Source organism: Neoarius graeffei, chromosome 8 (assembly GCF_027579695.1).
Source record: "Neoarius graeffei isolate fNeoGra1 chromosome 8, fNeoGra1.pri, whole genome shotgun sequence".
Lineage (NCBI taxonomy): Eukaryota > Metazoa > Chordata > Actinopteri > Siluriformes > Ariidae > Neoarius > Neoarius graeffei.
The window spans coordinates 70,147,266-70,160,158 of NC_083576.1; the positions used below are offsets into that span (position 1 = coordinate 70,147,266).

The 12,893-nt window shown below is 41.3% G+C and overlaps 1 protein-coding gene across 2 annotated transcripts in view; it reads left to right on the forward strand.

Moving 5' to 3' along the window:
* Positions 1-12,893, forward strand: part of celsr1b (cadherin EGF LAG seven-pass G-type receptor 1b) — a 146,999-nt gene that overhangs the window by 85,593 nt on the left and 48,513 nt on the right. For both annotated transcript variants that reach the window (XM_060928140.1, XM_060928141.1), the window contains exons 7-10: positions 1-38; positions 149-274; positions 6,604-6,770; positions 11,457-11,642. The exon at positions 1-38 is cut by the window's left edge and continues 126 nt beyond it. In XM_060928140.1, the coding sequence (XP_060784123.1) occupies positions 1-38; positions 149-274; positions 6,604-6,770; positions 11,457-11,642 (517 nt within the window). The remainder of the gene's footprint in view (positions 39-148; positions 275-6,603; positions 6,771-11,456; positions 11,643-12,893) is intronic.

Sequence of the window (12,893 nt, forward strand, 5' to 3'; positions counted from 1 at the left end):
CATGGCCAGCTTCACTGCTAACAACGGCACTGCTGCAGGTGAGTTATTGTATACACACATTCAATACTCCACCACACCATCTTCTGTAGAATCCAAGGAGGGCCTTTGGTTCATTCATGATTAATGAACAAGGTCCATACTGTTCCAGGTTGTCTGGCAAAGAGCAATTTCTGCAGCAGCAGTGTGTGTCACAATGGAGGGCTGTGTGTGAACAAGTGGAACGCATACTCCTGTAAATGTCCACTGGGCTATGGAGGAAGGAACTGTGAACACGGTAGGAGAACCTTTGCAGGCAAATGCACAGACAGGCATGATCAAACACACACAGAAACGCAGAGACACACAATTAATCAGACTTGTAACTTAGAAGGAAAATAACTTTGATGACACTTTACATCAGGCCGCATCATGCCACTGCACTGTTAAATAATTAACAGTTATTCCACGAAATCGAGTCGTACATGAGCTGATAGCTGAGTTGGCTAGAAGCCATGTATGGCCAGATTGAGTGGAATAACTGTTTTATTCTATCCACATTCACTGGATTTTGAGAAACAGAGCATTTTTATTTTTATTTTTTGCAAATTCAATAAATAAAAACTTTCTACAAAACATCCGATAATTTCCGCTTAGAATGTAAACAAACTGGTGAAATGACAGTAGCAATTTACGAAAAATGCTATAATAATAATAATTCTTGAAAAATAAAGATATGTTCTTACCATTAAATAATTTTATTGCTTTTTTATGCCTCCGCCACCTTAAGGTGCAGGAGGCATTATGTTTTCGGGTTGTCCGTCTGTCCGTGCGTCCGTCCATCCATCCATCCGTCCGTGCGTGCGTGTGTCCATGCATGCGTCCGTGCGTGCGTCCGTCCCAAAACCTTGTGAACATGATATCTCAAAGGCTAATGAAAGGAATTTCACCAAACTTTCACCATTTGTGTGCTTTGGGACAAACATGAACTGATTAGATTTTGAGGTTAAAAGGTCTAAGGTCAAGGCCACTGTGAGGTCAAATGTCTGTCCGAAAACCTTGTGAACACAATATCTCCAAGGCAAATGAAAGGAGTTTCACCAAACTTTCACCATTTGTGCATTTGGGGACAAACATGAACTGACTAGATTTTGAGGTTAAAAGGTCACAGGTCAAGATTACTATGAGGTCAAATGTCCATCCCCAAATCACAACTTAATAAGGTGTGTAGTCTACCAGGCGGAGGCATCCCCATTGACGCCGTTGGCGTCAAGTTCTATCTAGTTTTGTAGTTTTTGGGGTTTTGTTTTCGAGTAGAGTTTTTATTTTGTCCTCAGTTGGTTCAGTGACATGCTCCACCATTTTGTTTTCTCTACTCATGGTATATGAGCTGATATCCTAGTAGTAGCCAATCAGAGCGCACAATTGCTCATATCCAGTGAATGTGGATAGAATAAATTCCTATAACAGCACACCCTCTGTTTTTTTTCCTTACATATTGCACAGAAATTCCCGCTTAATTTAGTTTATGCTTTAGAGAACTCTTGAGTGCCAGGTCAATCCATTTGTCGTTGGCTGGGTGACATCTCTTAGCACACCACGTGCAGTGTGACAAGCTGGATGTGATGAACTGTGCACTTAGATTTGGAGTAGGAAATGTGATCACACAGTGGCTTAACATTTTCAAAGAGCTTAATCAGAACTAATTCTTTGAGACCCGACTGCTGGATTTGGCTGGCTTATGCCACTCGTTATAAAGCAAGGTTGTTAAAGTCTCAACACAGGTACAGTAGTGCTTGAAAGTTTGTGAACCCTTTAGAAGTTTCTATATTTCTGCATAAATATGACCTAAAACAGCATCAGATTTTCACACAAGTCCTAAAAGTAGATAAAGAGAACCCAGTTAAACAAATGAGACAAAAATATTGTACCTGGTCATTTATTTATTGAGGAAAATGATCCAATATTACATATCTGTGAGTGGCAAAAGTATGTGAACCTCTAGGATTAGCAGTTAATTTGAAGGTGAAATTAGAGTCGGGTGTTTTCAATCAATGGGATGACAATCAGGTGTGAGTGGGCACCCTGTTTTATTTAAAGAACAGGGATCTATCAAAGTCTGATCTTCACAACACGTGTGTGGAAGTGTATCATGGCACGAACGAAGGAGATTTCTGAGGACCTCATTTGTTTAACTGGGTTCTCTTTATCTACTTTTAGGACTTGTGTGAAACTCTGATGTTGTTTTAGGTCATATTTATGCAGAAATATAGAAAATTCTAAAGGGTTCACAAACTTTCAAGCACCACTGTACCTAATAGGATAAAACAGACTCCCAGCCTTTTAAAGATTGAAAGTAGAATTGTACAGAAAAGCTGATAATAATATGGTTGTTAAACATAACTTAATAAAAAATATGTACTATGCTTACTATGCTATTACTTCATCATTAAAGGGGTTGCAGATGGATGTAATCGCAGGAAGGTGTTTATTAACAGGCATGCACATGTGATACAAAAGCAGGAGGCAAAGCCAAAAAGCCTTTTATTGTCACACATACACTCAAGCACAGACTTAAGTACACAGTGAAATTCCTCCTCTGCATTTAACCCATCTGAAGCAGTGAACACACACATGCACACACACGTGAGCAATACACACATACCCAGAGTGGTGGGCAGCTATGCTACAACGCCTGAGGAGCAGTTGGGGGTTAGGTGCCTTGCTCAAGGGCACTTCAGCCAAATGCCGCCCCATGTTAAAACCTAACCACATGTCTTTGAAGGAGGTGCATGGAAGAGGCAGAGTCGTAAAACAGGCATGGGTCATACGAGGCATGAACAGAACATTAAAGGCAAGGCAAAATGCAGAGTCAGAATAAACAAAGTCAGGAGCCAGAGTAACTAAACCGATTGCAAGGCTTGGTAATGTGAGACACAGGGTACATGACGTATACTTCGCAAAGTCTTTGTGTATTCTGAGTCGTTTTATACACACGTTGTGATTACGCCCGGCTTGTAGTACTCGAATACGGGACTTGGACTCGAGTCCGACTCGTGCCCTAATTTTAAGGACTTGTGAATTGACTTGGACTTGAGCACTGATGACTTGGACTTGGACTCGTGCTTTAACTGCATTCGTATTCGTAAACTGGAGACGAGGACTTGGATTTTTTCTTTATATTTTGTAACATTCCATAATAATTTAGCATAAGATATTTATATCTACATTAATTTTTATACTAATTTTGTGCAAGAGTGTCACACCTGCGCGCCTTGGCGCATGCATCAGATAGACTTTTGGGCGTGCTCCAGACAGCGCGTGTGTCAAGCGGACTCTCGTGCATGCCATAAACGACTCGCACCTGCACAGGATTAAGGCACAATCAGTGCGCCTATATAAAAACTGTGAAAACACACTTACTTTGCGAAGTATTGAGTTGCGTTGCTGACACATTACCGAGCCTTTTTCCTTATTTGGCTTCCTGATCCCTGATTTCCTGTTTCTTGTCTTTGATTCTGCCGAGTCTACGATAGCCTGTTTGTGCCTCGCTCGACCTATTGCCTGTTTCACTGTTTTAGGATTTTGCCTGCCGTTCTGGATTGTTTATGTCTTCACTTGTATTAATAAACACACTTTCTGCACTTACATCCGTCTCCCAACCATCTCTGACAGAATATTTCACACTCCCTGACAAAGAGAAGCACATTCACCTGTTCATACGTCATGTTCAGGAACAAACTAACTTTAATGGTGCTGAAACAGCCACCGTCAAATGGTGCGGTTGGAGTCTTGGACTCAGACTCGACTCAAAATTTTTTTTAATGACTTGGACTTGACTCAGACTTGAATACGGGGGACTCAAGACTGGACTCGGGGTTTAGTGACTCGACCACAACACTGGATTACGCTCTGATCAGGGACAGGTGCATGTAATAATTAGTCCTTGTGGTGCACGCAGCGCACAGATGCGCCTGGATGAGACTAACAGTTCAAGGCACACCAAGCATGCTGACGTGACATTTTACATGACATTACATTACATTACAGGCATTTAGCAGACGCTCTTATCCAGAGTGACATATAACGTACCCAGAGCAGACTGGAGGCACACCAAGCGTGCTGACGTGACACTTCCTTCTAAAAAGTTTTCTTGTGGGATTTTGGATTAAGTGTTTTAGCTTAGAGGTTAATGTGGAAAGTTTTGTGAAAGAAAAACTCTCTGCTGAAGGTTTCCACCGAGCACCTTTTAATGGCTCCACCCAGAAGTATTTATTATGCTTGATGGTACATTGATTGCTGTTAGTTACAGTGCCTTGCAAAAGTATTCATCCCCCTTGGTGTTTGTCCTGTTTCGTCACATTACAAGCTGGAATTAAAATGGATTTTTGGGGGGTTAGCACCATTTGATTTACACAACATGCCTACAACTTTAAAGGTGCACATTGTTGTTTTATTGTGGCACAAACAATAATTAAGATGAAAAAAAAACAGAAATCTGGAGGGTGCATAGGTATTCACCCCCAGATTTCACCATAGGTATGAAATCCCTAAATAAGAGCTGATCCAAACAATTCACTTCATAAGTCACATAATTAGTTGATTAAGCTCTACCTGTGTGCAATCAAAGTGTCACATGATGTCTGTATAAATCAACCTGTTCTGGAAGGACCCTGACTCTGCAACACTACTAAGCAAGCAACATGAAAACCAAGGAGCACTCCAAACAGGTCAGAGACAAAGTTGTGGAGAAGTATAGATTAGGGTTGGGTTATAAAAAATATCCCAAACTTTGAATATCCCAGGGAGCACCATTAAATCCATTATAGCAAAATGGAAAGAATATGGCACCACTACAAACCTGACAAGAGAAGGCCGCCACCAAAACTCACAGACCGGGCAAGGAGGACATTAATCAGAGATGCAACAAAGACACCAAAGATAACACTGAAGGAGCTGCAAAGATCTACAGTGGAGATGGGAGTATCTGTCCATAGGACCACTTTAAGCCGTACACTCCACAGAGTGGGACTTTATGGAAGAGTGGCCAGAAAAAAGTAATTGCTTAAAAAATCATGTTTGGAGTTTGCCCAACAGCATGTGGCAGACTCCCCAAACACATAGAAGAAGATTCTCTGGTCAAATGAGACAAAAATTGAACTTTTTGCCCATCATGGGGAAATGCCATGTGTGGTGCAAACCCAACACCCTGAGAACACCATCCCTACAGTGAAGCATGGTGGTGGCAGCATCATGCTGTGGGGATGTTTTTCACCTGCAGGGACAGGAAAGCTGGTCAGGACTGAAGGAAAGATGGATGGCACTAAATACAGGGCAATTCTGGAGTAAAACCTGTTTGAGTCAGTCAGAGGTTTGAGACTGGGACGAAGGTTCACGCTCCAGCAGGACAGTGACCCTAAACATACTGCTAAAGCTACACTGGAGTGGTTTAAAGGGAAACATTTAAATGTCTTGGAGTGGCCGAGTCAAAGCCCAGACCTTAATCCAATTGAGAATCTGTGGCATATCTTGAAGATTGCTGTACACCAACGCAACCCATGTAACTTGAAGGAGTTGGAGCAGTTTTGGCTTGAGGAATGGGCAAAAATCCCAGTGGCTAGATATGCTGAACTAATAGAGACATACCCCAAGAGACTTGCAGCTGTAATTATAGCAAAATGTGGCTCTATAAAGTATTGACTTTGGGGGGTGAGTACCTATGTACACTCCAGATTTCTGTTTTTTCATCTTAATTATTGTTTGTGTCACAATAAAAAAACAATGTGCACCTTTAAAGTTGTAGGCATTTTGTGTAAATCAAATGGTGCTAACCCTCCAAAAATCCATTTTAATTCCAGCTTGCAATGTGACAAAACAGGACAAACACCAAGGGGGGTGAATACTTTTGCAAGGCACTGTACTTGAGTCTCATAGCTAAAGAGTAGAACTAAAAGGCAACCATGTTTTGGCTGATCAATTCCATGTAGATTAAACAGACAATTGTGTGACTTGGATTTTTTGCTGTTTTCTTAAAATTAATAACTTGATGTCAGAAGAGATATTTTCAAACCTAATAACTGCCATGACCTATACAAAAGCCTTTTTTCCCCTTTCAGTATAAACCCTTTTGGCACGGAGATGCTTGTATGTTTGAAGAAAGACAGACATATTTTTAGTAGTGCTGTTCAAAAACTCACAGCACGTCAGCATATAGAAAAACTCCATAATTCCAAGTGTCACACATGTAGCCAATATGTAGCCTGTCTGAGTGCCAGGTCTTTCCTCACTGCTGTTCGTCCAGCTCATCTGGCCCTGACATGCTGAAGTAAAATGTTTCGCCTCAAGCAATCAACAAGCAAGAATGCTGCGTGGTCCTCATTAGGCGGCTCCCTCTTGGTTGACTGGAAAATATTCGACCACACACAAACATTTGGGCCGTTTTTTTCCTCAGCCTAAAAAAGCCTGGTCGCAACATCAAAAACTTTCCTTTCTGCTGCAGGTATGTTTAACTTCCCACAAAGGTGCGATCAAAGGAAGCATGTCTCCTCAAGGAGCTTGTTGAGGATAATTGTTCTCTTTTCAGAGCTGTTTTGTGCAGTAATGCTGAATATGCTTTTCTGTCTTCAGTGATGCTCTCACCGCTGCGCTTTGATGGCTATGCCTTGGCTTCATGGAGCGAACCTGACATCACTATAACAATCCCGTGGTATATCAGCCTGATGTTTCGTACCCGTAAAAGTGCAGGCACTCTGCTCCAGGCCAGTGCTGGGGAGTTGTCTAAATTCAGCTTACTGGTGAGTATATGTGGGTTTTCTTCACTCCACACATTGCTGCTCACCAGTACGCAGTCATAGACAGCTGAGATGAAGCAGTTCACACTTGATTGATGCAGTTCAGTTTATTTTGAAAGATGTGAACACTCTACCAGTTGTAGAATATGTAAATTATGGAGTAATGCATCATATTGTCTGTGAATTGTATGACGTCTGAGTTACGTGATTTATTTTTAGTAGTAAAGCAGCATTTTTAGTGCTAGGATCAGGCTACACAATACTTTTCTCATTCACGATGATCACAATGTCATATTAGTGCCACAAGTTCTTGCCGTGTCTTGGTTGGGAGACTGGCAACACTATATGTTTGATCCCGACCAATCATCGTTCATATCCTCAGGGAGGAGGGTCAAGAAATTGTCAGTCATAGCTATCAAGGACCACAGTGTAGTTCCCAGATATCACATCGCTGTTCTTTGGTTATGTCGCACTACAAGGCCCGTTCGTTGTTCCCCGCATTCATATTTGGGTCCAAGGTTGGAAATTTGTCTCAAATCGTGTCAAAATCAGTCTGAATTTGTGTCAAAATCAGTCTGAATTTCTGATTCTGAAATAAGAGGATGCATGCTCTCAGGACTTTTGATGACAATCAAAAAATTATATGTAAGGAATAACCCACAAAGGGGGCGGCATGGTGGTGTAGTGGTTAGTGCTGTTGTCTCACAGCAAGAAGGTCCGGGTTCGAGCCCCGTGGCCGGCGAGGGCCTTTCTGTGTGGAGTTTGCATGTTCTCCCCGTGTCCGCATGGGTTTCCTCCGGGTGCTCCGGTTTCCCCCACAGTCCAAAGACATGCAGGTTAGGTTAACTGGTGACTCTAAATTGACCGTAGGTGTGAATGTGAGTGTGAATGGTTGTCTGTGTCTATGTGTCAGTCCTGTGATGACCTGGCGACTTGTCCAGGGTGTACTCCGCCTTTCGCCTGTAGTCAGCTGGGATAGACTCCAGCTTGCCTGCGACCCTGTAGAACAGGATAAAGCGGCTAGAGATAATGAGATGAGATGAGAACCCACAAAGGCCTGTGCTGTTATACAAAAATAATCCATACCAAGGTGGTGTGATATGGCCCAACGCAAAGCATCCATCCACACTGCTTACTGTCAAGATTGCAGGGGAACCTGGAGTCAATTGCAACTAACTTCAGGTGAGAGGTGGGGTACATCCTGGCTAGCTCGACAATCCATCGCAGGATTAACACAGAGACAAACAAACGTTCACACCTAAGGGCAATTTAGAGTAGCAAGTTGAGCTAACCTGCATGTCTTTGGACTGTGGTAGAAAACAATACTCCACACAGAAAGGTCAAACCCAGAACCCCCTTGCTATGAAACAACAGTGCTAACCACTGCACCACTGTGCCACCCTCCAAGGCAAAGCAAACGTGGATTATTTTCATATAACACCGTGGACTGAAATGAGAAATGGCTATGTATCTATTATCACTATAAACAGTTGTTCATTCACCAGCCTCTCTTTTGTGTTCTCTCTTTCTTTTTTTTTTAAAGTTAATAAGACACAAAAGTTCAAAACCCGTCATGTTACAGAGAAACTTCTCTGTCATGACAGCTCTGTGAGGTAACTTACTGACTTTTTCAAAGCCCATGACACTGGAGACTCATTCCATATTCCATTAATGTTGCATACAGTGCTTGAAAGTTTGTGAACTCTTTAGAATTTTCTATATTTCTGCATAAATACAACCTAAAACATCATCAGATTTTCACCCAAGTCCTAAAAGTAGATAAAGAGAACCCAGTTAAACAAATGAGACAAAAATATTATACTTGGTAATTTGTTTATTGAGAAAAATGATCCAATATTACATCTCTGTGAGTGGCAAAAGTATGTGAACCTCTAGGATTAGCAGTTAATTTGAAGGTGAAATTAGAGTCAGGTGTTTTCAATCAATGGGATGGCAATCAGGTGTGAGTGGGCACCCTGTTTTATTTAAAGAACAGGGATCTATCAAAGTCTGATCTTCACAACACATGTTTGTGGAAGTGTATCATGGCACGAACAAAGGAGATTTCTGAGGACCTCAGAAAAAGCATTGTTGATGCTCATCAGGCTGGAAAAGGTTACAAAATCATCTCTAAATAGTTTGGACTCTACTAATCCACCATCAGACAGATTGTGTACAAATGGAGGAAATTCAAGACCATTGTTACCCTCCCCAGGAGTGGTGGAACAACAAAGATGATGTATGGTCGTCTTCCCAGCCAGCTCTAAAGCCCTAAGTCCTTCAGTGTCAACAACTATAATGTAGTCAAACTTCACTAAGAGCAAGGCATGTAATAGTCGGCGAAGTCACAAAGGACCCCAGGGTAACTTCTTTTTTTCACCTTTTTTTTTTTTTTTAAATTATTGGATAGGACAGTGTAGAGACAGGAAATGAGCAGGAGAGAGAGACGGGGAGGGATTGGGAAATGACCTTAGGCCGGAATCGAACCCGGATCGCCCGGATTTATGGTATGGCGCCTTATCCACCTGAGCCACGACGCCCCCAACCCCAGGGTAACTTCTAAGCAACCGAAGGCCTCTCTCACATTGGCGAATGTTAATGTTCATGAGTCCACCATCAGGAGAACACTGACCAACAATGGTGCGCATGGCAGGGTTGCAAGGAGAAAGCCACTGCTCTCCAAAAAGAACATTGCTGCTCGTCTGCAGTTTGCTAAAGATCACATTGACAAGCCAGAAGGCTATTGGAAAAAAAAAGTTTTGTGGATGGATGAGACCAAAATAGAACTTTTTGGTTTAAATGAGAAGTGTTATGTTTGGAGAAAGGAAAACACTGCATTCCAGCATAAGAACCTTATCTCATCTGTGAAACATGGTGGTGGTAGTATCATGGTTTGGGCCTGTTTTGCTGCATCTGGGCCAGGACGGCTTGCCATCATTGATGGAACAATGAATTCTGAATTATACCAGCCAATTCTAAACGAAAATGTCAGGACATCTGTCCATGAACTGAATCTCAAGAGAAGGTGGGTCATGCAGCAAGACAACGACCCTAAGCACACAAGTCGTTCTACCAAAGAATGGTTAAAGAAGAATAAAGTTAATGTTTTGGAATGGCCAAGTCAAAGTCCTGAAGCGAGCAGTTCATGTGAGGAAACCCACCAACATCCCAGAGTTGAAGCTGCTCTGTACGGAGGAACAGGCTAAAATTCCTCCAAGCCGGTTTGCAGGACTGATCAACAGTTACCGGAAACGTTTAGTTGCAGTTATTGCTGCATAAGGGGGTCACACCAGATACTGAAAGCAAAGGTTCACATACTTTTGCCACTCACAGATATGTAATATTGGATCATTTTCCTCAATAAATAAATGGCCAAGTATAATATTTTTGTCTCATTTGTTTAACTGGGTTCTCTTTATCTACTTTTAGGACTTGGGTGAAAATCTGATGATGTTTTAGGTCCTATTTATGCAGAAATCTAGAAAATTCTAAAGTGTTCACAAACTTTCAAGCTCCACTGTAAACGTCTCCGAACAGAAGACGTCACCATTTTATTTTGGTTAACCAATACATTCTATTAATAAGTTTATTATTAGCGTTAGATTATGTACAGCGCCTGCCATACAAGTGCCTGTGTGTGAACTGTTACTATAGGAACAAATGCATATTAGAATTAGTGCATTAATTTAACCCTGCTGTTTATGTTACAGACAGAACTACTATGAGAGCCGTACTCATAGAAAATTAATCATGTTCTGATTCGACAGTTTAACCGCATTGTGGTATAATATTTATTATTCTATCCACATTCACTGGATATGAGCAATCATGCGCTCTGATTGGCTACTTTACTACTAGACTATCAGCTCATATACCGTGAGTAGAGAAAAACAAAATGGTGGAGCGTGTTGCTGAACCAACCGAGGACGAAATAAAAACTCTACTTGAAAACAAAACCCAAAAAATACAAAAAAAAACCCCAAAACAAAATATGGAATAAAAGTATTTGATGGTAAGGATGTATCTTTTTTTTATTTTTCAAGAATTATTCTTATAGCATTTTTCAAAAATTGCTACTGTCATTTCGCCAGTTTGTTTACATTCTAAGTGGAAATTATTTTTTTGGACGTTTTGTATAAAGTTTTTATTTATTGAAAATTGCTAAAAATAAAAATGCTCTGTTTCTCAAAATCCAGTGAATGTGGATAGAATAAAACAGATATTCCACTTGGCGCTATGCGCCTCGTCAGCTATCGGCTCATGTATGTCTTGATTTCGTGGAACAACTGTTAATTTTCAATGCGCATACTATTCTGTTCTTACCCCATAAGGTGCTGGTGGTAATCCTAGACAAACAGCAATAAAGGCAAAACAGGACAAATATAAAAGAAAGGATGGCCTATGTCACTACCAAATTCATGGACAATCAACAAACACCTATGTGGACTAACAAGATGGTGCATTTGGAAATCATTGCAATGTGAAACCAACTAAATCACTTTTGGACTTATGTGTGAAAAGACCAAATTTAGGAGAATCTTGCTTCTGAGCTAATTTGGTCTATTTATCTAATAAGGCAAGCTGAATTTTAGGACAAAAGTGTAATGAGGATTTGAAAAGAAAACATCTAAAAACTGTAAAAAATAAAGAAAAAATCAATCATGTTCTCTCTTTTTTTTTGTCTTACAGGTCAGTAACATGCACGTGCATTTCCAGGTGTTCATGGGTGCACGCCGTGTGGCTCTGCTGGATTTTCCACAGGTACGGGTTAGTGATGGTGAGTGGCATCACATCCTGGTGGAGTTGAAGAGTGGAAAGGATGGGAAGGACATTAAGTACATGGCGCTGGTCTCTCTGGACTATGGAATGTTCCAGGTGTGTACTAACCAAATCACTGGGGCATAGAGGAGTGTGTCATCTGTTTCCACCTGACTACATTGTCTGTTAGTCATTAAACTTGGTCTCATCAGTAATACGTAGATCAAAGCTTATAAACATAATAAAAACCTTTCTGGAGAAATGTAATGTGTATTGCACATGCATGTACTACAACCCCGATTCCAAAAAAGTTGGAACAAAGTACAAATTGTAAATAAAAATGGAATGCAATAATTTACAAATCTCAAAAACTGATATTGTATTCACAATAGAACATAGACAACATATCAAATGTCGAAAGTGAGACATTTTGAAATTTCATGCCAAACATTGGCTCATTTAAAATTTCATGACAGCAACACATCTCAAAAAAGTTGGGACAGGGCCAATAAGAGGCTGGAAAAGTTAAAAGTACAAAAAAGGAACAGCTGGAGGACCAAATTGCAACTCATTAGGTCAATTGGCAATAGGTCATTAACATGACTGGGTATAAAAAGAGCATCTTGGAGTGGCAGCGGCTCTCAGAAGTAAAGATGGGAAGAGGATCACCAATCCCCCTAATTCTGCGCCGACAAATAGTGGCGCAGTATCAGAAAGGAGTTCGACAGTGTAAAATTGCAAAGAGTTTGAACATATCATCTACAGTGCATCATATCATCAAAAGATTCAGAGAATCTGGAAGAATCTCTGTGCATAAGGGTCAAGGCCGGAAAACCATACTGGGTGCCCGTGATCTTTGGGCCCTTAGACGGCACTGCATCACATACAGGCATGCTTCTGTACTGGAAATCACAAAATGGGCTCAGGAATATTTCCAGAGAACATTATCTGTGAACACAATTCACCGTGCCATCCGCCGTTGCCAGCTAAAACTCTATAGTTCAAAGAAGAAGCTGTATCTAAACACGATCCAGAAGTGCAGACGTCTTCTCTGGGCCAAGGCTCATTTAAAATGGACTGTGGCAAAGTGGAAAACTGTTCTGTGGTCAGACGAATCAAAATTTGAAGTTCTTTATGGAAATCAGGGACGCCGTGTCATTCGGACTAAAGAGGAGAAGGACGACCCAAGTTGTTATCAGCGCTCAGTTCAGAAGCCTGCATCTCTGATGGTATGGGGCTGCATTAGTGCGTGTGGCATGGGCAGCTTACACATCTGGAAAGACACCATCAATGCTGAAAGGTATATGCAGGTTCTAGAGCAACATATGCTCCCATCCAGACGACGTCTCTTTCAGGGAAGACCTTGCG